Source organism: Cydia fagiglandana, chromosome 1 (genome assembly GCF_963556715.1).
Source record: "Cydia fagiglandana chromosome 1, ilCydFagi1.1, whole genome shotgun sequence".
Classification (NCBI taxonomy): Eukaryota; Metazoa; Arthropoda; class Insecta; order Lepidoptera; family Tortricidae; genus Cydia; species Cydia fagiglandana.
In genome coordinates, this window is record NC_085932.1 from 10,423,829 (window position 1) to 10,446,745 (window position 22,917).

General features: G+C 36.0%; 2 protein-coding genes across 2 annotated transcripts in view; one reads left to right on the top strand and one right to left on the bottom strand.

Moving 5' to 3' along the window:
• Nucleotides 1–21,580, bottom strand: part of LOC134667616 (uncharacterized) — a 33,781-nt gene extending 12,201 nt beyond the window's left edge. The window contains exons 1-13 of the mRNA XM_063525352.1: nt 21,557–21,580; nt 21,154–21,466; nt 19,805–19,885; nt 16,576–16,838; nt 15,774–15,975; nt 14,927–15,100; nt 14,011–14,161; nt 13,246–13,398; nt 12,628–12,761; nt 12,322–12,470; nt 11,165–11,314; nt 10,635–10,765; nt 10,379–10,555 (exon numbers count right to left, since the gene is read on the bottom strand). Of these exons, the coding sequence (XP_063381422.1) occupies nt 10,379–10,555; nt 10,635–10,765; nt 11,165–11,314; nt 12,322–12,470; nt 12,628–12,761; nt 13,246–13,398; nt 14,011–14,161; nt 14,927–15,100; nt 15,774–15,975; nt 16,576–16,838; nt 19,805–19,885; nt 21,154–21,466; nt 21,557–21,580 (2,102 nt within the window). The remainder of the gene's footprint in view (nt 1–10,378; nt 10,556–10,634; nt 10,766–11,164; nt 11,315–12,321; nt 12,471–12,627; nt 12,762–13,245; nt 13,399–14,010; nt 14,162–14,926; nt 15,101–15,773; nt 15,976–16,575; nt 16,839–19,804; nt 19,886–21,153; nt 21,467–21,556) is intronic.
• LOC134663736 (protein retinal degeneration B) overlaps nt 1–22,917 on the top strand; it is a 427,614-nt gene that overhangs the window by 127,362 nt on the left and 277,335 nt on the right. The window lies entirely within an intron of this gene.

A 22,917-nucleotide genomic window follows, 5' to 3' on the forward strand; every position in this document is an offset into this window, starting at 1 on the left:
AATATAATTTACTGATACAATTCATATACTTATACAAAAATAAAAATGACAAATGTTCATGTTATAACTTTGCTCGGAAATAATTATGCTAATAGATTACAATTACAATTCACTATTTAGGCATATGTCAATATCATTAAAATAATCAGTTACACTATAATAACATTTATCTAGTAAGAATTTAAATAATAAGGACTTAAATTTATGTATTGGTGCCGTTTGCCATGATTCTGGTAACTTATTAAATAACTTTGGTGCCATCACCAGTACGCTTTTTTGCATCAAAGCTGTCGTAGTCCTACTCACTAATAGCGCTGGCTTTCTTGGGCGAAGGCTGCAAGTTCGCTGTTGCTCTTTGAAAGAAAAGAAATTTAAATTACTTTTGACAAAAACGCAGCACTCGAAAATATATAGACATGGAAATGTCAGTAACTTTAGCGACTCGAAAAGAGGCACGCTACTCTCCTGAGGGCTTAGACCACAGATAGCCCTTACGCATCGTTTTTGTGCCCTAAACAAAGAATGTCGATATGTAGAGTTTCCCCAGAAAACTAATCCATAACGTAGAGTTGATGAAACGAAACCATGATAAGCGGTTAGTACGGTGCTGCGGTCGGTAGTTTTCGCTAATCTGTATAGAGCATATGAAAATCGGTATAGTTTCTTACATACTTCTTCGGAATGAGTCTTCCACGACATATCGCTATCGATTGAAAGACCTAGAAATTTTGTAACACGCACCTTATCAACATTTTTGCCTTGATATGTAATATCAAGTGTTGGCGCTTTTTTTCTTTGGCTAAATTGCATAATCTTAGTTTTTTCTAAATTAATTTTTAAATTATTACATTCTAACCATTCAATAATATGTCTTAAATCTGTATTTATTGCATTTTGATAGTCTATGTCGCTGTTTTTCTCTATAATAACGGTGCTGTCATCAGCATATAGTACCATTGGATACTGACTAGCTTTAACGATGTCGTTTACATACACTAAGAATAATAATGGCCCCAATATACTACCTTGTGGTACGCCGTACAGAATATTTCTTCGATTAGAAGTGTATGTTATTTCGTTTTTTGTACATGGACATATCTGTGTCAGTTCCGTGTAATGTACCCTATTTTCTAAGTATGACTTCATAAGGTTTAGAGCATTTCCACGGATCCCATAATGGCTTAACTTGTTCAATAATAGCTTATGATCCACGTGGTCAAAAGCCTTCGACATGTCCATATAGATGGCACAGGATGGTTTACCCTTGTCGAGACTATTGACAGCCTTAGAGACTAAGTCGTAAATAGCAACGTTTATAGACATGTTTTTTCGAAATCCCCTTTGCTCGTCAATTAGTATACTGTACTTTTCAAAAAAATTGTATAATTTGTTGCAAATAAGTTTCTCAAAGACCTTTGACATTACTGGTAACAAAGCGACCGGGCGATAGTTGTTCGGGTCTGATTTATCACCCTTTTTGTGTAATGGTTTTATTACAGCTACTTTTAAGTTGCCAGGAAAATAGCCAGTAGTGAGGCTGAGATTTATTATATGGGCCAGTGGTGATGAGATGATATCGCTTACATATTTAACCACAGCAGTGCTGATACCATCAAATCCAACGCTATTTGTGTTATTTAAGGAGGCTATAGTTTTCCTTACTTCTTCCGGTGTAGTTGGACTCAGAAAAATAGAGTTAGGATTCATAGGCATATTTATAGATTTTTTGCTATTATTATTATTTCGTGTAATTCCATCAATGAAAAAATTATTGAAGACATTTGCAATATCTGAGCCCATCCCATGAGCTATTAACGTGCTTATAGGCTCCTTTGGTTTACAAGTTTTGGACTTATTTATAATTTGCCATGTAGCTCTTGTCTTATTTCTAGATGTCGACATAAAAAACTTATTTTGAGCTCTTTGGGTCAATGTTATTATAGTCTTAAAAGTCTCTGAGCGTACGTCTTATAGGCATTTTTATTTTCGCTGGTTCTGTTAAGTCGATATAGCCAAAGAGCGTTTCGTTTCTTTTTACAACACAATCTGATTCCATTAGTTATCCATTTAGGTCTAACCTTTAGAGATTTCTTAATTAGCACATAAGGAAAACAAAGATCATACAAGCACTTGAAAATATCGGAAAAATTGTCATAAGCTTTATCGGCATCATCTAACAAGTACACGTCATTAAAACTTAAACCTTTAACATGTTTTCGAAATAATTCAAGGTTTTCTTCTGTATAAACTCTGCGTCTGATGCGCCACATTTTTAATGAGCCATTTTCATAAATGTTTCTTTTAACAGAAAAGGTTAGAGTTTGGGCAGTATGATCTGATAGACCTGAATCTAGTACTTTACTACTGTGCCCATTTTTTAAATTGTGAGCAAAATTGTCTATGCATGTGTTACTAGCCAGTCTCGTAGGCTGTTTTATTTCTAGATCTAAATTATAACTAGAGAGAAAATATTCTAATTGTAACGATACACTATTTCTTTTCAAAATATTAATATTAAGATCTCCACATATGATAATCTTCTTATTGCTATTATTAGATATATATTTTAAAATAATGTCTAGTTTGTCGTAAAATATGTCTAAATATCTAAGACCAGGAGTTCTGTAAATGCACATAATAACTGTTTTTTCAAGAGTTAGTTCAATCGCACAGCACTCAAATATTCCACTTACAGAATGTTTAGCAATATCCAACAGTTCCTTAAATTGATGGCCCGTTTTGACCAATATGCACGCTCCACCACGATTTTTTTCACGCGCGAAACACGCACCCAGTCGATAGTTTGGCACTGTTAAAAGGTCTTCATGGCCGGCTGTTATAAAGTGTTCTGTTATGCACATCACATCAACATCAATATTTTGTGTTCTCAGATTATCAATAAAGACAGCGAGCAGATCGGATTTATTTAACAGTCCTGCGATGTTTTGATGGAATATGGTCATCTCTGAATTAATATTTTTACTCACGAAAAAATGACGACTCGTGTTCAGTATCTCTATGTTCATCTTCATCGTAATCTTCTTTGTTATATTTTTGTACAGTCTCTTTATCAGGGCTCGGAACCGGTATTTATATACCGGTTAATATCGTTCATAAACCGTTATATTATTTCGTTCATTAATAAACCGGTTAATTGATGGAACGCGAACTTAAAATTTAGTTCTCTCTTCTAACCGGTTAGTTGAGAGAACGAAATGTTTTCGTTCTCGAGGAACGATATAATACCGGTTAATCTCAGCCGTCTACAATATTAATACATTACCCGGCTACCCGCTCTAAGTACTCGATCTCGATGTTGACTTGACGGTGCTGCTTGCTGACTGAATTGTTTATTTTTTATACTTTTTGGGCGTGTGAGTTTTGACTGTTGGTGTTGGTGGTGTTTTGTTACATTTAAAATGGATTCACAAAGTTGTAAATATGTTCCGGACAGTCAACCATTTTTCAATGAAGAAGAGACCGATACTTTCGATTCTGACAACTGTAAGTAAAATAAGTGGGTACACATTTTTTTTGATAATCCTAGTCTGAAAGGATATAACGCTCTGAATTGTATTAGCAGCTTCTCCTCCTCTCCTCCTTGCATTTTGTATGCAAGGAGGAGAGGAGGAGGAGACAAGAATATTAAATGTTGGTGGACGTCACTAAGCGAACAATGCTGACACGCTGGCGTGCAAATTATTTATTGTTTATAGATATTCATTTTGAATTTTGTTAATCCTTTTATATGACCAATTAGGATAGATTTATATTATAAATTCCAGATGTTCCAATGAAAAGAAAAATGGAAGATCATTTTGTAACCCAAAGACGGACATGTACCGTAAACAAACGAATTTTAAACATGGGGCCACTTTTAGGGGGTCAAATAGAAAATTTGAAAATAAAAAAGTTCAAACTAAATCGTGTTGATATCGACGCCCGAAAGCAAACACGTAGTAACCCACAAAAACCAAATTGTTCACCAGAGACGAAAAACTATTCGAGTATTGAAAAAAAAAATCATAACTACGTTGTTTATTAACATAACTAACTAAAAATTCTTTTGAAAAAATCATTCAATTTTTTTTTGAAAAAATCATTTAAATAAATTAAGCCGCAAGTTGTTACAAGACCATATTTTGTGGGTTACTACGTTTTGATCTTTTTTATACAGTGCGTAAACTCGTAGTAAATGCCAGTACCAAATATATGGGATAGCATTTCCTTAAAATTTGTATGGACAGAAAAAACGCAGTAATCCTCCTGAATATGACAAAATCCGTAATAAAGTCGTAAACGTTGTGGTTTAGAAATTTTGGGTGAACAAAATGCTGTAACGGTATTTTTTTCTTTTTGTAAGCAATTTAGAATGCATTAAATGTATAGCCAAAAATTTTGCCACGCCCTTAAAAATGACTTTAATGGCATCTTAAAGTAAATTGCACGACATTTCAAATGTATACTTATAAAATGTGAAGATGTTTTCGGGATTCATAAACGAACATAACACATCTATTATGATGATTTGAACTATTAAAATCAATATAAGCATTCTTAAGACCAAACAAAACACACAACTTTTGTTTAATTTTCAAGAACATAATTAAATCTTATAATGTTACTAGACGGGCCCGCAGCTCCGCTCGCGTAAATGAAATAAAGAGTTTGTCTTATAATTATTTAAATACCGACATTATTATGTATTCAACCCTGCCAGGGTTTATAACTGTGATAGGGATTTCTTATTTAATTGTAGCCGTTAAATAAATAACTTAATTCGCAAAATTCTCAAAAAATTATGTGATTTGATAAAAGGCAAGATTGTATTTTATCATCTACGTGGGTATTTATTTAAAACTTGTTTCAACATAAAATTATTATAAATTTTTATTTTTATAAGCCTAGTTGCAAAAAAGTTAATTAGATTAATTTCCGCCTTAAGAATAATATGGACGACCACCGCCCATAAATCGCCTTTTCATACAAACGTAGTCCCCATTTCCCTTTCTGGATATTAACATTACTTACTACGGCTACGGTGACGCAACGACCCAAAGTGAGTCCTGGCCTCCGACACCAGATCACGCCATATTTCTCGGTCTTGCGATAGCTCTCGCCAGTCGCCATGGCCGAGGTTAAGCAGGTCTTGAGCAACTACGTCGTTTCAGCGGTACCTAGGACGTCCATCGGACGTCTCCCATTTCGTTGTCCCTAGTACGCTCTCGGCACGATCCTCTCCCATTCTCTCAGTGTCCGAGCCACTGTGGTCTCTCAATATTTCGCCACTGTATCGGAATAGATCCTTATTTCTATGGCAACAAAGTTATATTACGATATTTGGCTTACATTTGCTTATTTTCATCTGGTCGCTCAAAAATATCTGAACATGCACTTTATCTACCTAAGTTATAACTTGCTATCAACTTTATATTCTCTGGACGAATGACAATGTTTGCCGAAGCTATGAAAGTCATTCTGAATAATATAACTCAAAAAGAAATTTAAAACAACAATATACAAATTATTAATAATATGATAATATTAATTTGATTGATAAAGTCATAAATCGTTTATAAATGGTATGAGTCACTCGTAATAGTCACTAGTCACTCGGCTATGGACTAAGGTTGAGGTTGACAGCACTTTTTATTTTACTTCGTGTAAAAAAACTCCGAAATAACTGCATACCAACATGAAAAACATAATTTAGGTTAGTTTAACTTACGGATAATTTGGTCTAATCTGTAGCACCGCCAAACGAAACCAACCGAGAGTTGCCGATAAATGGACGATTGTCGTAAAATGAAGATTGTTATGAAAATTTATTTTCCTTATTGTAAATTAAATACGCATAGAAAGCGATAGTTTTTATGCTCTAGTTCTATTCTCATATTTAGATAATTGATTGGAACAGTTTTTTCTTATCATACGTGCATCGTATTCGAGAAACGTGTCAAAAACTTTTTTAGAAATTTGTAAGGCGCCATCTCGCTTCTTCCCTCGTTTTTTATCCCGTTTTGGTTTTTCAATTTTATATATATGATTGTAGAACCAACTAAAAAATAAGAAGTCCACTTTGGAAAAGACATAACGTAATGGGAGATCAAAATCTAACCAAAGTATAACAACGACGTTTGATTAAAAAAAGTGGTTTCTACATCCTCTTATAAAATAAAAGTCCACTTTAGACAAAACAAACTTTCATCAGATACCATAAGACCAAAAATTTAAGTCCCATAAAACCATAAAATCGATACACACACCGTAAATATTGCAATTTTAAATGCTTACAATTGAAAAAAAAAAAATCCGTTCTTAAATAAAAATAATCACTTTATCCAAAATCCCCGTAATATTTTACTTGATTACAAACACGTCGACTCACTTTCACCCCCCGAACCACACTGAGCGACGGCGCAAACGTTCAAGTAATGGCCGCGATAGCCGCGTTAAAACGAAATAAGGCGCAGAAGTTTAAACCTCCTACAACAGTGAAGTAATTATTATGTGGTTAGTTTTACTTGATCCTTGTAAACGTAGTAAAAGACATGTCTCTCATATTTTAATAGTGTGTGAATTTGTGTTAAACCACTACTCGACTAAACATTATTTCCCCCCAAATAGCGTAACTGCAAGACATTCACATTCATGAGCGGCAAACACGTAGTAACCTACACTTGCGTCAAACCAACGGAGGTTGTGTTGTAAATGACAAAAGTATAAATTATATGGAATTAAAAATGCTGTAAATACAATCATTTAAATTATTCCGTTTTTTTGCTATTTACTGCGTGTTTGCTGAGTACATTTCAAGAAAAACGAGAACTTTTTGTGTTCCTAGTTTCCCCATTTTTCATCGTATTGGCAAAAATGCAATAAATTTTTTTTTGACCTTCTGTGGGTTACGACGTGTTTGCTTTCGGGCGTCGATATGTATCAAATAAAAGAGCTCATTGTGATAATCCAAATATATTTTTTTTATAATTTTAGGATAAACATTTTAGAAATGTGCAGTCAAGCGTGAGTCGGACTTAATTACTTAGTTTTTGATCCGACCCTACGGGTTTTTCACTCACGTTTCACATAAAAATACATTGTTAAAAATTGTGTAATGTTACATTTCTAATGTACGAATGGAACCCTTGCAACGCGAGTCTGACTCGCACTTGGCCGGTTTTTTTTAATTTTCAAGCAGATGGGCTAATTGATGGTGGCAAATATAAAACTAATTCGTTTTCTTGTATAAATAAATAATTGGTTGATTTTAATAAATAATAAAAATAATTAATAATACCTTCTTCTATAATCATTCTAAAGTTGCTATAATAAAAATATTAAATTAAAATTATAAAATAAAACATCGGAAACTATTTATTAACAAACAGGAAAAAACATGTAACAAACATACACTAATTAATTAATAAGTAGAAAAGTAATAAAAAAACAATAAACAAAAAAAAACATATCTCGGCGCACACAGCGTACTGCAGGACGCAAAATGATTCCTACGCAGCGATACGCTTCGCTTTTTCGAGGAAAGCACTGATATTCTGCCGGTTACAAATAATAATACTCATTTTATCTTGCTGCGACGTTTTCAATTTAACCGGTTTATTTCGTTCCTCAAGAACGAAACGAGAACGTAATTGGTGTAAACCGTTATTTCAAAAGAACAGTTCTTTAACCGGTAACCGCAAACGGAAACGAAATCCATTTCGTTCCCGGGCAAATGAACGAAACCGGTTTGAGCGTTGAGAACGGTTTCCGAGCCCTGCTCTTTATCTTCTTCGTAATGTTCTTGTTCAGTTTCTTTATCTTCTTCGTTATAGTCTTGTTCAGTTTCTTCTTCGTTATATTCTTGTTCAGTGTCTTTATGTTCTTCGTTATCATCATAGCCACCTGGGATGCAAAGTTGGTGCAAAAATATGGTTTCAGCCACATTATTAAGAATATTTTGTACTCCTGTATTCAGAAGTTTACCAGAAAAGTCGGAAAAAAGATCTAAAGTTAAATTCTCATTCGAGTCAAAGAACTGTCCATAGTTGTGGATTGCCATATCACGATTTAGGAGTGTGTTGAAAACCTCTATTCTATAGTTGTATATTGGTGCTCCGCAAACATATGTCGGCGCTGCTATAATTATATTAGTATTGGTGATTTCGTGTAGGACAGCTCTTATGGTTTCAACAATTGCTTTATAGTCTTGTGTGTCAATGAAATCCGTTTCTCCCGTCATCACTATACAGTAATCTTCTTTTGTATATCCAGATAACTTCTTGTGTATGTTTTCAAGTAAGGGTAAGTATACCAGCACCAGCAGTAAGATAATGGCAGACCTCGAATCTATCGTAAAAACGTTGCCTTTTTATGTTTTGTAATAATTTCAATCGTTTGCTACCTGATAATATACATAGTTTGTTCAACTTCTTGTTATCTGATCCTATATCGTTCATGCTTGGCTTCATTGTTAGTTTAACGTTTCCTTCAGCATTCGTACTTTGTGTTCTTTGGTTTGGTTTTGATATAAGCAGCTCTTTCTCAAGTTTCTTTATTGTATTAAGTTTCTTTGAAGTATTTAAACTGTTTTCTAGCTGGCGAATATGCTCTCTTAAATCTGCCAAGTTATTTTCCAGAAGTGTAATTTTTTTGTTCGTGTCATCAATATGAGAAGTTGTTAGTTGCCGAATATTGCCCGTTTCAGTTTTCGTTTTTTCTGTGATCGTTTTAATGCTATCGACTTCAGTTTTTAGAGTTGTATAATTTTTGTTTAATTCGCCTATATTACTTTCAAGTTTATTAATTAGGCAGGTGAATTTTTGCTCTTGTTGCTCTAGTTGCATTGTGATTTGAGAGCGAAAGCTTCTCAGCTCTGTAAGGATAGTAGTAGATATCTCATTATTTTGTTTTGTAATATCACATTGTCCCTTTAACTCATTCAAGGTATTTTTATTCACACTTTGTTTAGGTCCGTCGTCTGTAGGCGGGCAAGTGGACGAGCTCTCCAAGGTTGTGTCTCCTAAACATGAGACGTTACTTTCGTCTAATGACATATTTGTCTCCTCTAATAGCTGTACCTGTCTCAATCCCGCAGGAGTTGCAGGTGTGTCGTCGTCACGGCGCCTGCGCGTAACGTTGTCACATTTAGGGCATTTCCATATCTTCCTTAACTCATTTCCGTGCTCTCTCATAAACGCTGAGGTATAATTAAAGCATGTGTAATGGTAACAATCTTTGCATTGAGAGCAAGACAATAATTCTCCCCTATCAATTTTCAAATGGCATCCTAGACAATTCATTTTTAATATTGAACGCGCTAACTTCAACCGATAAAAAGCAGGCGGGCGCTCGATACAGTCGGCACAGGTCGCGACTCTTTCCATCAAATAAGCACTGTGTCGCGCGGTGCTTGGGCCGCTCTGCGCTTGCACCGATGACTGCTTTCCGTAAATATTGCACTTTGCACTAGTTGCACTGTTCTCAAACTCGAAACAAATGACGAACTTTGTTTGTTGTCATCCCTGTCATCAGTAAACAGTTGACATAAGTTCGAGAAATAAAAAAACCCACACATTCCAAAATAAGGTTATAAAAATAAGGAGTAATATTGTATAGTATAGTAAAACAGACCCTTTTAGCTCTTTCACCATCGCTCTTTCGTCCGTTCGTGTGTAAGCTCGGCGGGCGCTCGGGACGCCGCGCTCCGGCCGGCAGCAATATCGATATCCGCACCGCCGCCTCGCGACTTTCGCGCCATCGGTTTTTGAAAATCGTGATTTCTTAATTTTTTTATTTTTTAAATGCCGTGTTTGCCGCCCCCGCTTATGTGCCGCCCGGGGCTATGGCCCCCCTAGCCCCCCCCCACGCTACGCCTCTGCCTAGCAACCAACATAAGGAAACAATTCAAAATTTTAACTTGATTACTTTGCCCAACATGTGAATAAAATGCAACTTTCTCATCATTTTTAGGGTTCCGTACCCAAAGGGTAAAACGGGACCCTATTACTAAGACTTCGCTGTCCGTCCGTCCGTCCGTCTGTCACCAGGCTGTATCTCACGAACCGTGATAGCTAGATAGTTGAAAATTTCACAGATGATGTATTTCTGTTGCCGCTATAACAACAAATAAACTAAAAACAGAATAAAATAAAGATTTAAATGGGGCTCTCATACAACAAACGTGATTTTTGACCAAAGTTAAGCAACGTCGGGAGTGGTCAGTACTTGGATGGGTGACCGTTTTTTTTTTTTTTTGCTTTTTTTTTTTGCATTATGGTACGGAACCCTTCGTGCGCGAGTCGGACTCGCACTTGCCCGGTTTTTTTGAACAACCATGAGAGCCTTTACCAGCTGGTGTGGTGAAAAATATAATGCTTACTCTTTCACATAATGCTGGATTTGATCGGCCATGAGGAACTCCTGGCGCTCGACATAGAAAGCCTGCGCTATGACCCAACCAGAGGTCCAGAATGGATATAATGCTAAAATTGCCGTGAAAAACAACTCTGCTGATTCCGGATCCTCTTGATACAACATGGAACCTTTCGAGAGTAGCCTGGAAAAATAGCAAATTTATATTTTATATAAAATCTACCCGAAAAGACGGATAAAAGCAGATATTGATCATGTCTTACGTTAGCGGGTGCCGCGGGTTCAGTAGTAAGGCCTCATTGATGCACACTCTGGCGAGGTCAAAATCCTCATCCATCAGGCAAGTGGCCAGTTCCCGCCAGCTGTTCGCATTGTTTTGATTCTCTGTCACCAACTATTATTAAGGAAGACATTGTGATACATAACGATTACATAAACATAAACCATGAAGGTTATAACCGTATACGGCGGGAAGAAGTTGATAAATGGCGAGAATAAATTGAAGAAATTTTAACTTTATGTAATGTTATTTTAAGTTCAAATTTCTTCGATAAAATATCACGAGTTATCAACTTCTTCCTGCCGTGTGTATGGATTAGAGAATTTTAAGAATTAAGAATACCGATGGTTCCCATCCTTGGCAATATTTTTTATCCCCAAGAGTGATGTAGGTTTTTGTTTTATGTTGACTCATCAAATTCGACGACGTCTTACAGACTGTCGGTATTCTTAAAATTCTCTTCTGTTTCCTTGGAAAATGTATTTATAGGATTTTACTAAATTTAATTCATACTTGCAAATAAAGCTCCGTGGCATGTGGGATGTCTTGCAGATGGCGGGCGTGCCTCGCGGCCCGCAGGGTGTGGTCCTGCTCCGGCTCGCTGCCGAGCAGAGCTTTGGAGGCCTCGCGCAGCAGGCACGAGTGCGCCATCATTACCATCTCCTGCCCAATAATTGTAGTACACGAATCCACGGTATACCGTAAAAGTATCAAACTTTGCCCTTTAACATAACTTTGCCAACCGCGTCCCGATTCACTAAAAGCGAATACTATTATAGTAGGTACTATGTGAAGGCAAAGTTTTAAACTTTTACGGTATCTACAGCTGATTACCACTTATCTCAGGCGGTTGGTAAGGAACTTGCGCGGTGACTTTATAGTAGAAATTAGCTTAATTTTGGGAGTATAACTTGTGCTTTTTTACTTGTTTCATCTCAGCCTAAGACGTCCACTGCTGAACATAGGCCTATTTAACTTAATACAAATCAGCTTCATGTAGTCAATCCTTCAACCATTCCGTAGCTGACCATAATAACCAGAGCTCGGCGGGGGTGAGCTGTTTTCAAAGTTTGCACAACATGGACATACCGTGTCATTCGATGGTAATATGTGGTGTAATTTAATAACTAAAGAAATTATTTTATTTCGGTTGCCTTTCCGCTACGATCTTTATGTCGCCATTAAAACCAATGAATTTTATAGCAAGCTTTCTTAGTAAATCTCTTCAAATAATATTTATATCCATCCATATGCTACTATTAAAGTTTATTTGTACATAAAGCCTTGTCGTTTTAGTTTAATTATAATCAATAAAGTTTTATTTTAATAATTCTTTCTAAGGTGTATCTCTATTAATATCTACACTTGACATAAGTGACGTCAAAATGGCTCACCCCTGCCGAGCTCTGATAATAACTTCTTGACAAAGGCTCAATTAACCAGTAGATCTTATAGCAGTCTGATTCAGATATTTGTGGCTTTCCATTTCTATTCGAATTTCAGATGGAACCTCCTTGTCCTTATTGTACCTACTTAAAGTACAAGGACCCTTCTGTGATGGAAAGCCACATTTAAAGCTCGTTACCAAATAGCCAGACGAGGCAATGAATGATAGCCGAAACATTGCATTAAACTTGAACTTGCACAGGTTGAACTTCCAGAATACGTACTTCATAAGTGTTGTCAGAGTTTACGAAATCCTGTACCACGAAGTTGTTGTTGACGTAGACGGCCGCTTCCTGCCAGAATGAGGTGGACAGCTCAATACGCGTGCGCGTTTTACTTAGCTGGCGGTTGAATGAGCAGAACTCTGTTATTCCTAGAAATAAATTACAGAATTTGCACTAGAGAACCCCTACCTATTGGCTATCTTAGTAATATATTATTTGTGAGACAACTAATAAATGCATTCAACACACTTTCTTACATGTGTGATCGTCATTTAAATATTTTATTGACTATTGTTCCTAGCATACCGAAGTGAGGTAGCCCGCGCAGAACTTCAGCACCGCTGGTTACAGTGTCGCGCCAGTCCCTGTTCTGCTGCCCGCGGCCGGTACAAGTAGGCGTCGTGTCTGCCTTCTCACCAAGCATCTTGTCGATTTCTGACCTTAAGTGAAAGTTTTTGCATTTTCATTATTTGGATACGAGAACATTCTTCTCTTTTGTTTCTTAAATGATATCCCGAAAACAGTTATAATTATGTCTTTGTGACAGCAAATATTCGAGCATTAGAAGCGCAACCCTTGAAGGGCTGGTTTCACCAAGCCGTCTGACCCGATAAAGCGTTCTCTAAATTGTATTGTAATTAAGGGATATTTTGCAGTTCACTGTTTAGTGAAGTGATCATTCCGCAAATTGTGCTTAGTGCAACTAGTCCTTGGGGTCATCATTTACCCCTCAACTTTTATAAAAGTGAAATCACATTTACATAAAAGGTCAATTAAACGTAACGTGACGTAAACGATATTTGATGTTGAGGATAATAATGATAATAAACCTGCGTAAAAAAGCTATATATTTATCCAGGTTACTTTCTCAATCGTGCAAAAAAGCATAATAAAAGGGATAATCTGCAGAAAATTTATGCTCACTCAGAAATGAAGGGCGGTATGGTCAGCTTAACCAAGGGCCTGGCCAGCTTCACCTCGACGATGATAAACGCAGGGCCGTCATCGGCTCCCGTCGGCGGCGGCTGCGCTATTGTATCATCAGTAAACGCACTTGCAGAAGTCACCGTTGTTTCTCTGGTATTATAAAAGACATCATTTATCTAAGAGGTGAACCTGCAGTGTTCTTGTGAATGTATTTAAGCCTTTATAAGGCAGAGGGAATATATTTCCCACCCTGGTTTTGAACTTTATTTCATAGTGACAGGATTCAATTTTGCATAATTCCTGACACCCTTATGTCTTATCTTATAAAGATTTAATTAAAAAAAAACACTTGGTTTAATACGCGTATCTTCACTTGATATCTTTATATTACTTTGCTAGAAAGTATTTCATTCTTATCGGCAAATTAGTTGTGAGAACTACTGGGATTCATAGACAAATTTTGGATGTTTTAATTTAGGTAAGTAACATCTAAATTATGATTAATGTCTTCAATAAATTTTAAGAATATTTGTTTGAGAAATGTCTTCCTGCATAAAAAACCTTTGCGTGCCTCTGTAAAAGCAGCTTCATAAAAGTGAACAAGAGAGCAAGTTTTTTTTGTTAGGCGTTTCTAGCAAGCGAAAGATTCAATTGTGTATTTTTTAAAGTGTAAGTAACTCCCTAAAGCTATGCCCTTGACTTTTATTATTAACACATTTTAAATTCTACTAATTGTATGTAGTTCATATATACAAAACTTACTTTATTGCCTGACGCTGGTGGTCAGATCGCGGAGAAGGCACCATAGAGCGCGGTGACCTCTCGCTGTTCAAGAGTGGTTCGCCACCGCATTTTTCCAACATCACAAAGCTGTTTAACCATAGTAGAGGAACCGCCTGCCGTATGGTGGACTCTTGCAATAAACAGAAATGCAATCATATTTATAATGACTTACATTAACAGTATGTCAAAATATTATGAAATCTGAAATGTGCATATTATTTCTTACTTAGCAGTAGCTTTTCGACAAAGCAAAATATCGTGAGAGAACCGGACTAACCCTGAAAAAACCTCCTACTCATGCACTATTTTATTTCAATTATTTATATTATAGATATACTAAATTGATGGCTCGATTGCCTAATGTTTACCCAGGTTACCTATCTGGCTGTGTATTAGTTATTCTGTAGTTGTGTGCTAACATAACTATTGTACTGGCAGGCGTGGCTCACTCCGCGATTTCGTCGCTTTGCTACAGGTAGCTAAAAGTACATCCGTTCGGCCCCAATTTTGGGGTTTGCCATAAGCCGCGCGTAGCGCTGTCGCCACCTAGCGGCCATATCTGTGCTGATCGTAACAGACGCGTTTTGTTAGGGAGTGAGTCTTCTGTACCTAGTACTATTATTTATTCTGTGGTACTGGGCAGATTAGGTCATAAATTGGACTCTATCTGGTTTTGTGCGAAAATGGTAGTTTGATTGTGCAGATTTTGAATTACTTTTAATAGTTTTGTCAATCGAAAAAAGCTCAAAGGCAAGGGCATAGCTTTAAAATATTTTCCATAATGTCAATATCCAGAGAGGAAAATGAGGACTACGTTTGTATGAAGAAATGACCGTCCACATTCCTCTTAACATCTTTCGGGTTCATAATAAAATCCGTTTGTAGTGTGAAATACCTCCAGGGTACAGGAGTTTGGATAAATCCAGAAAGCCCATAAAGCTGTACCCGCCCTCCTCGTTGGTCATGTGAAATTCCATCGGCCACTGGTACCGGCGGAAATGTTCATAGATAAGATGCTCTTCACCTGCCAACACCAGGCTACGGTGGAATGAAGCCCAAACTACGGAATCTGGAAGGAAGTTATGACAAGGTCATGCTGCTGCTTGGCTGTTTGGTCACATTAAGAGGTTTTACCTGTTGCGTCGAGTGATGATACCTATGACCTTAGAGGATATAACCAAACGGAGACGCCTTGTCTATAATTTTCGGTACAAAATAGTCTGCCGATTTTTGCGGGGGAGAGGCATGTCAAATGTAGACGTAATGTAAAAATATCCACGTCAGATAAACGTCAGCCCATACAATGCGTATGACCATTGGCCGACTATTTTCGACAGAGAGGAACGCCTGTTAATGGATACTCCGTTTGATTATATTCTCTAAGCCAATGACAGTTCATTTTTATATGGAGTAGCTGTCACGTAAAAGGTTTGTAGACATTTTTTGGAAGTATAGCACATTATTTTATTTAGAAATGTAGCATTTTAGTAATAAAAATACGGTACAAAACATAATTTCCTCAATTAAGCCCAAGCAAAAGAGATTTGAAAGAACCGTCATAGGAATCATCTCTCGACGCGATTAGTTATAATATTTTAGGGATGACTTTTCAATGGTCAAAATAACTGAATTACTTGCCTACTTTAAGCACGAATCGTTTTTATGTTTGATTACAATGAGAAATCAGAGTGTTATACATGTGTTACCTAAAAAATTAATGGAGATCTCAATTTATTACTTACTTCTTTGGTCCTTCTGATTCAAGTAATAATTTAAATTAATGTTTTCATTGTTTTGCACATCATCCAGGCTAGAACATATTTTTTCTTCACATTTCCTAAAAGAATTTTCGCACGAAATGCTTTCCCATTTGGGGTGAAAACTGTTAATAGAAAATCTTTTCGGATATGGAGTGCCCTGCTTGAACATTACGATATCCGAAGTCTGGAAGAAATGGTAGGTCCTTATAAAAAATCTTGTACTTACTTCTCTACCTAATGAATAATGTATCCCATTACGGTAACGCTTAACTCTATCGTGTTGTGCGTTACATATTACGTTTACAGCAAATATGGTGCTACTATGCCGCACTACATAGTGCGGGAAAATAAGCTCTTTCCGTGCCTATGTCGAAAATTTAGAGTGACATATGTACTATAAAACGTTGTACGATACACGTGCGAATACCTATTGCGAATTACCTAATTCGCAACTCGTGTTGATCTCGTGCTATTAGCTTTCATTTATCGTCACTTGATATATTTGTATCCTGTTTCTAGCTATAGTCTTTTGATTTGATCCACTTCCCGGTGTTTGAGCGAATAGATATATAAGTCTAGTATATTACAGTAATATTGATTATATTTTTATAATATGCCAATGTGGAGCTGATCTATCGATAAAAAAGTCGGAAGGGTACTATAGGAACTCTTCTTGACGAAAAAAGGAACAATGATTCGGTAATAACACTATAGAAAGGTCTCAAGGAGGAATTGATAGGTGTGCCCGGGATATTAACTTGTTAAGTTGTTAGTTGTTACTTACTAATTCATTGCTTAATTGTATTGTAGAGACAGCAACATAATCGACAGATGGATTGTATGGATTAATAATATTATAGGCAGCGACGACTGTCATTTTCAGACTGTTGGCGGCGTTCAGGACCTCGTGGTGGAGCTTGTTTTCAGGGTTTCGGACCATTTCGACCTCTAAATTGATCAGGGGTAAGTTATCCCAGCTCTTCTGCTGCAGAACAGTTGGTTCGATCATTGGCTCCATGCGTTTTGAGATACACATGCAGGTGTCACCTGATAATTTCATATAGAACGATGATCGGTATATAATTCCCACCTGGTTTTGAACTTTATTTCATAGTGATAGGATTCAATTTTGCATAATTCCTGACACCCTTATGCCTTATAAAGGGTTAAACTAGTACTTTTAGAAAGCAAAAGAAGAAAAGTACGCTTTTGGAAAAGTACGCATTAAAAGCCTCGATTAAAATGTAGCTTAAAAAACCGGCCAAGTGTGAGTCGGACTCGTGTTTCAAGGGTTCCGTACATTAAGTCCGACTCACGCTTGACTGCACATTTTTAATAGGTTTTAATGTCATCTATAGGTAAATGTAATGTAACGTTTATTCCATATATAGTAGTATACCCTATAATGGACGTGGAACCAGTAATGGGACAAAAAACCACAATTCCTCTAAAATAAGTATCTAAAAGTAGTTTATAAACACTGGATATATTTTTATCATAAATAAGAGTCCTAGAGCTGTTTATGTTTGAATTTTTATTAAATTCGGTTATTTTTTAAGAAATTTGCGTCAACCCAAAATTTGTCGTGCCACTGAAAAACAATATCACTAAGAATTCTTAACAACTTCGTTAAGAGAGGTGAGTTAATTTATTAAATTTTAATTACTTAATACTTGATGGAAACTAGAATTTGCTTTGTTAATTGCATTCACCATGAGATAAGGCATACAACACACTATGTTGTGACTCCACAGATGTAAAAAAATAGTGGGATTTGGCAGTTGCGGCGCGTCAAACATATCCATAGGCAAGCCGGGGCTAATTTGGCTTACATATTTCCTTTACAACTCTGCTCAAACGTCCAAAAACAGGCAAGCCGGTGGGAATCGGCTTTAATGGACGCGCCGCCACTGGTATTTGGCCCAATCCCATTATAGGAGCTGTAAAACTGCATACCTCCTAAGATGGGACAATTGACATAATGATGCTTGCCATGCCATAATTTCATGTTTAAACAATACAGAAGTAAAATGTAGTTACGAAATATGTCAACCAGGAGGTATTCTCGGACTTCGGATAAATTAATATCGTTTTTCCAAACTTTTATTTAACTTGCCCTGTTAGTTAGTGTGGGTCAAATCTTGGTAGCTGAATTTGAGCCACTTTTCGATTTCCGATTCAGTTGAAATTTTGTGTAAGTACGTAATTAAGTATGCAAATCGGATGATAATGCAATATTATGATAACATGGACCTGATCTGATGATGGAGACAGGAGGTGGCCATGGGAACTTTATCGCAATAAACCCTAACTAATTGTGTTTGGGTATCTTAGAATTGTCTCGATGGATCTAATTCAATAATAATTGGCTGTGGAAAGAAAAATACATTCAGCGATAAAAGCGTATACCAATAATTTTTTTGCCATAACTTGATACAACATGCCTAAAACATGAAAGACGGATAGGACTTTCATCTTTTAACACGCTAAGCGGTAGATCATTTACATGTATAAGGGAAATATCATAAATACTCGAAATTTCCTCTTAAATGTCCCATGACTGGTGCTGTTACATTACAAATTACAAAAAGAATTAAAAATGAATAATTTATCACAAATTCATTAAATTAAAGTAACAGTAAAGTCATAAAAAATTAAATATAAATTAAATTATTAAAATTCAAAAAATCTAAATTCTCATTTATACATTACAAATTTAAAAAATATATAAAGTCTGTATGTCAAGGTTAATATAATATAAGCATGTTCAGGTAAAGAACTATTTTGTGTATTTTTTCAAAATTTTAGACCCAGTAGTTTCGGAGATAAAGGGAAGGGGGGAATGGTCATTTTTTTACTATTTTCTTAAATAACTTCTAACCTATGTTAAAATTATAAAATATATATATCTGAAATTCTCCAAATCAGCTCTTTCATTTGATATACAGGTTGTAATCGTTAAGTGTAGCCAGGCTATAATTCCGTAAATATAACAGATATCAGAAAACTTCAGGTTGATATCGAAAGTGCGTTACCCAATGAGTAAAGTTACATTAATATATTTTTTTTAATAAAAGCAGAAATATTCCAAACCTTAACTTCAAACCCTCCCATCCATTTAATACGACGACTAACCCCTCAAAGAACATTGGTGTCGTAAAAGATAAAATTGCTTGAGATTTATTTTTTGCGATAATAAACTGTAATAAAATAATAAAACTACCGTTTATGAAATAATAAATCTAACATTCATTTTTTAATTACACCGCAAAGTTCATTTAGAAATATTTAATAGGGCCCGTCAATGTATCGCACAAGAAGGACGTCATTTCGAGAAACTACTGTAAACAAGATATGTACTTCCTTAAAAAATAAAAAGTAGTTTTATTATTTTATTACAGTTTATTATCGCAAATAATGATTAATGAATCACAAGCAGTTTTGTCTCTTACGACACCGACGTTCTTTGAGGGGTGAGTCGTCGTACTAAATGTATGGGAGGGTTTGAAGTTAATGTTTGGGATATTTCTGCTTTTATTTAAAAAAAAGTTATTAATTTAATTTTACTTATTGGGTGACGCACTTTCGATATCAATTTGAAGTTTTCTGATATCTGTTATATTTACGAAATTATAGCCTGGCTACACTTAACGATTACACCCTGTATAACACGATATAGTTTTAAAAACTTTATTTTTTACTTTCTCATTTATACCCAAAAGTTCATTTGTTTACATTACATGTCCATCTTTGGGTCACTAATTTACATAGGTGTACCAAATTTGAACTAATAGATGCAGTCGTTTCCGAAAAAATAGGTGAAAGACGGACAGACAGACTGACGATGCACGAGTGATCCTAGAAAGGTTCCGTTTTTTCCTTTTGAGGTACGGAACCATAATAAATAATGACAGAGATTTAATATCAATACATCGAATATCAAACATTCGTAGCAAGGAGCTACGAATGTCGTCTACATACGATAATTGGCGAAATATTCTGATGAAACTTACCTTGAAACAGCGGTAGGATATCTATGTTGCAGCAACTTGGACATGGCATACATTCCGAATGATCAGCGACCTGAATTTGAACTGGAAAATAATACAGGGCTATAACCGCGAAAAACGAAGTTCGCAAATTGCGGGATTGTTTCTCTGTTACTCTAATTACGCCTTCATTGGAGTGAAGGAGAAAGATCCCCGCAATTTACAAATTTCTGTTTTCGCGGTAGCCCCTCAGAGCAGCAGGTGGGAATAAGCGAACAAGTTACATTTAAATCAAAGCAGTGGAACTTATACATATGTGTATAAATATAGGTGTATATGAACGCTTTACACGGCTTAGGTAATTTGACAACTGTAATTTCGATACAATATACTCGTATAAATTGAACGTAGAAATAAATAAATAAATATTAGGGGACATCTTACACAGATCAACCATTCAAACTAAGTACTATGGGTGCTAGGTAACGTACATACTTATATAGATAAATACAAACTCATATACGTACATAGAAAGAAAACACCCATGGCTCAGGAACAAATCGTCGGGTGACACGCAAAACTCACTAAGTACTATCAGAAAATTAAAGTAACAATGCACTTTATTACACTTGTAACACGGTTTATTGTCAAATAATTTCAATAATGTCAGTTAGTGACTTTTGCTTGTCACCCGACGAAATATTTGTGTTTATCACATAAATATACCGGGATTCGAACCCGCGACCATCGGCTTCACATGCAGGGTCACTATAGTTCGTTTTTTTTAGCATTAGAAAGAACTCCGCAGAAGCAAGCGTGCAGTTTTTATCAGGCTCGTTAATTATTAATAATTATTGAATTATTTAATGTAGCATGGTCAATACATATAATTTACTTCAAATTGTTACCGCTAAAAGTGCCAGATTTAGAACCACAAGCGAACTTCTGCGAAGTTCTTTCTAATGCTAAAATAAACGGACTATAGGCCAGACCAGTCGTCGTAAAATGGTTGTACAGTCAACAACGGAGCTATTAATACAGGCAAAGTGTCAAAAATATGTATACAGTACTTTATTGCCTGTACATTAAGGTCGTGTATACATATTTTTGGCACTTTGCCTGTATTCATAGCTCTGTTGTTGACTGTACCAATGAGTTTTTAGGAGCTTATGTAGGTACGAAATATCATTTGATATTAACCAGTTGCTTTTCGGTGAAGCAAAACATCCTAAGAAAACCGAACGAATCCCAATAAGGCCTAGTTTCCCCTCTGGGTTGGAAGGTCAGATGGCCGTCGCTTTCGTAAAAAGTCACTACTGTCTACGTCAATTCTTGGGTTTAATTGTCAAGCGGATCCCAAGTTGTGTACATACCAATTAATGGGTTATCGGCAAATAGACGCATTTTCTCGTAGTCTGAAGGGTCAAAGCTCAATGTACCACTAATAACTAGACTATGGAATACATCTTCCTCTTCAGGATCTCTTGCTCCTATCGGCATAATCGTCTCATTGATCAGAAGCTGGTCAAAAAACGTAACTCTGACGCTGTGAGGTACGCGCTCCAGGCTCGTAAGTCGAAGGTTTTTAATGCGAATTTTTAGTTCATCCAGTGGTGGCAGCACGATTTCTTCTTCTTTTACTTGAATTATGGAAGAATGTGCCTTGTTTTTGAGAGAAACTGTACTCTGTAACAGTTGACATGGTTTTATGGTGAAGTATATTTAGCTGTAATTTTAGAAATAGTGGAGTGTATAGTTATTATAAGTCCTACTTACCTTAGTTACCTTTCCCTTTTTCATTTTAATTTACTTTAAAATATCTAATTGCCGTAACTTATTTCAGAACTGTCATTAATTACTAAGTATTTATGTCAAAATGACAATTGGTTGTGAAATAAAAATGGTAAAACTGGGGTCAAAACTATTTCATGCCTTATATGCTTCGAGCAACACCGGCTTCCGACACGTCGGAACTTATACAGGGTGATTCAGGAGACGTGAGCAGGACTAACACTGCGCATTTCGTAAATTATAAGCAACTGTTTCGTATCAGTATTAGTGAGGTTAACGTTAATTTTCTAGTCGTGTTGAAAAAAATAATTAATTTATTTACGACATAATCATAATGCTGTCATTACGGTTAAAGAGGTTTTATGTTTATTAAAATTATTAAATTAGGTCTTGCAGGGTGACCATGATTGTAGAGAATTAAATTTGCCCTCGCCAAAAAGTTAAAAAATAGGAAAAAGTGTGGTGGTTTCACCTAAATACGATGGTGATCGATCAATGATCAGTTACTGAGTGTGCAGGATTAGTCCTGCTCACGTCTCATGAATCACCCTGTATGCCGCTGACGCGGACGCGGTGACGCCCTCTATCTTATAGGGACTGTACCAAAGAATACTAATTACAAATATAGTGACCACCAAAAATATACTGGTACCTACCCTAAATAAAAAAATCTCTCTTACCAAAAAAATATACTAAACACCAAATAATAACGTCAAAAATTACAAAATTACCAGCTGTTTTAATCACAAGTGCACTTCAAATTGTATTCAAACACCAAATATAATGAATGATCACCAAATCATGAAGAGCAAATTAATGGGATATTTTCACCTAAATAAACCACTTAGATTACGAAAAAATGTATAGTTAGGTACATATTGCCAAATAAAGTAAAAAGATACCAAAATAAATAAATAAAATTAAAATATTTATTACTAGCCCCACCTGCTCAATCCCCGTACACCGCACCGCACTATACACGCTGGAGAACTCTACACTGAGGTACCAAAACGGAAGGTACCTTCATTATATTTATAACATTTCGTTGAACTTTACACCATGATACTTAGATACTTCTTTTAGCATTTAACCTCTTTTCTTCTAAATGATGAATAAGGATCCGTATTTTTTCGACAACGATTCTGTTCTATACAAGGTGCCCACGAAGAATCTGAGAGATTTTAGGCCCCATTCGCACGACAGCTTAAAAAGCGTTGCGTTAAAACCCGACGTTGGCGCTTTTTTACCGTTTCCAATATTTGTGTTCATATGAACGCTTAAAAATCACTTGTGAGTCGTACTGCCACGTACGCATCTCAGCAAAGCCATACTTTATTTGCTATTAC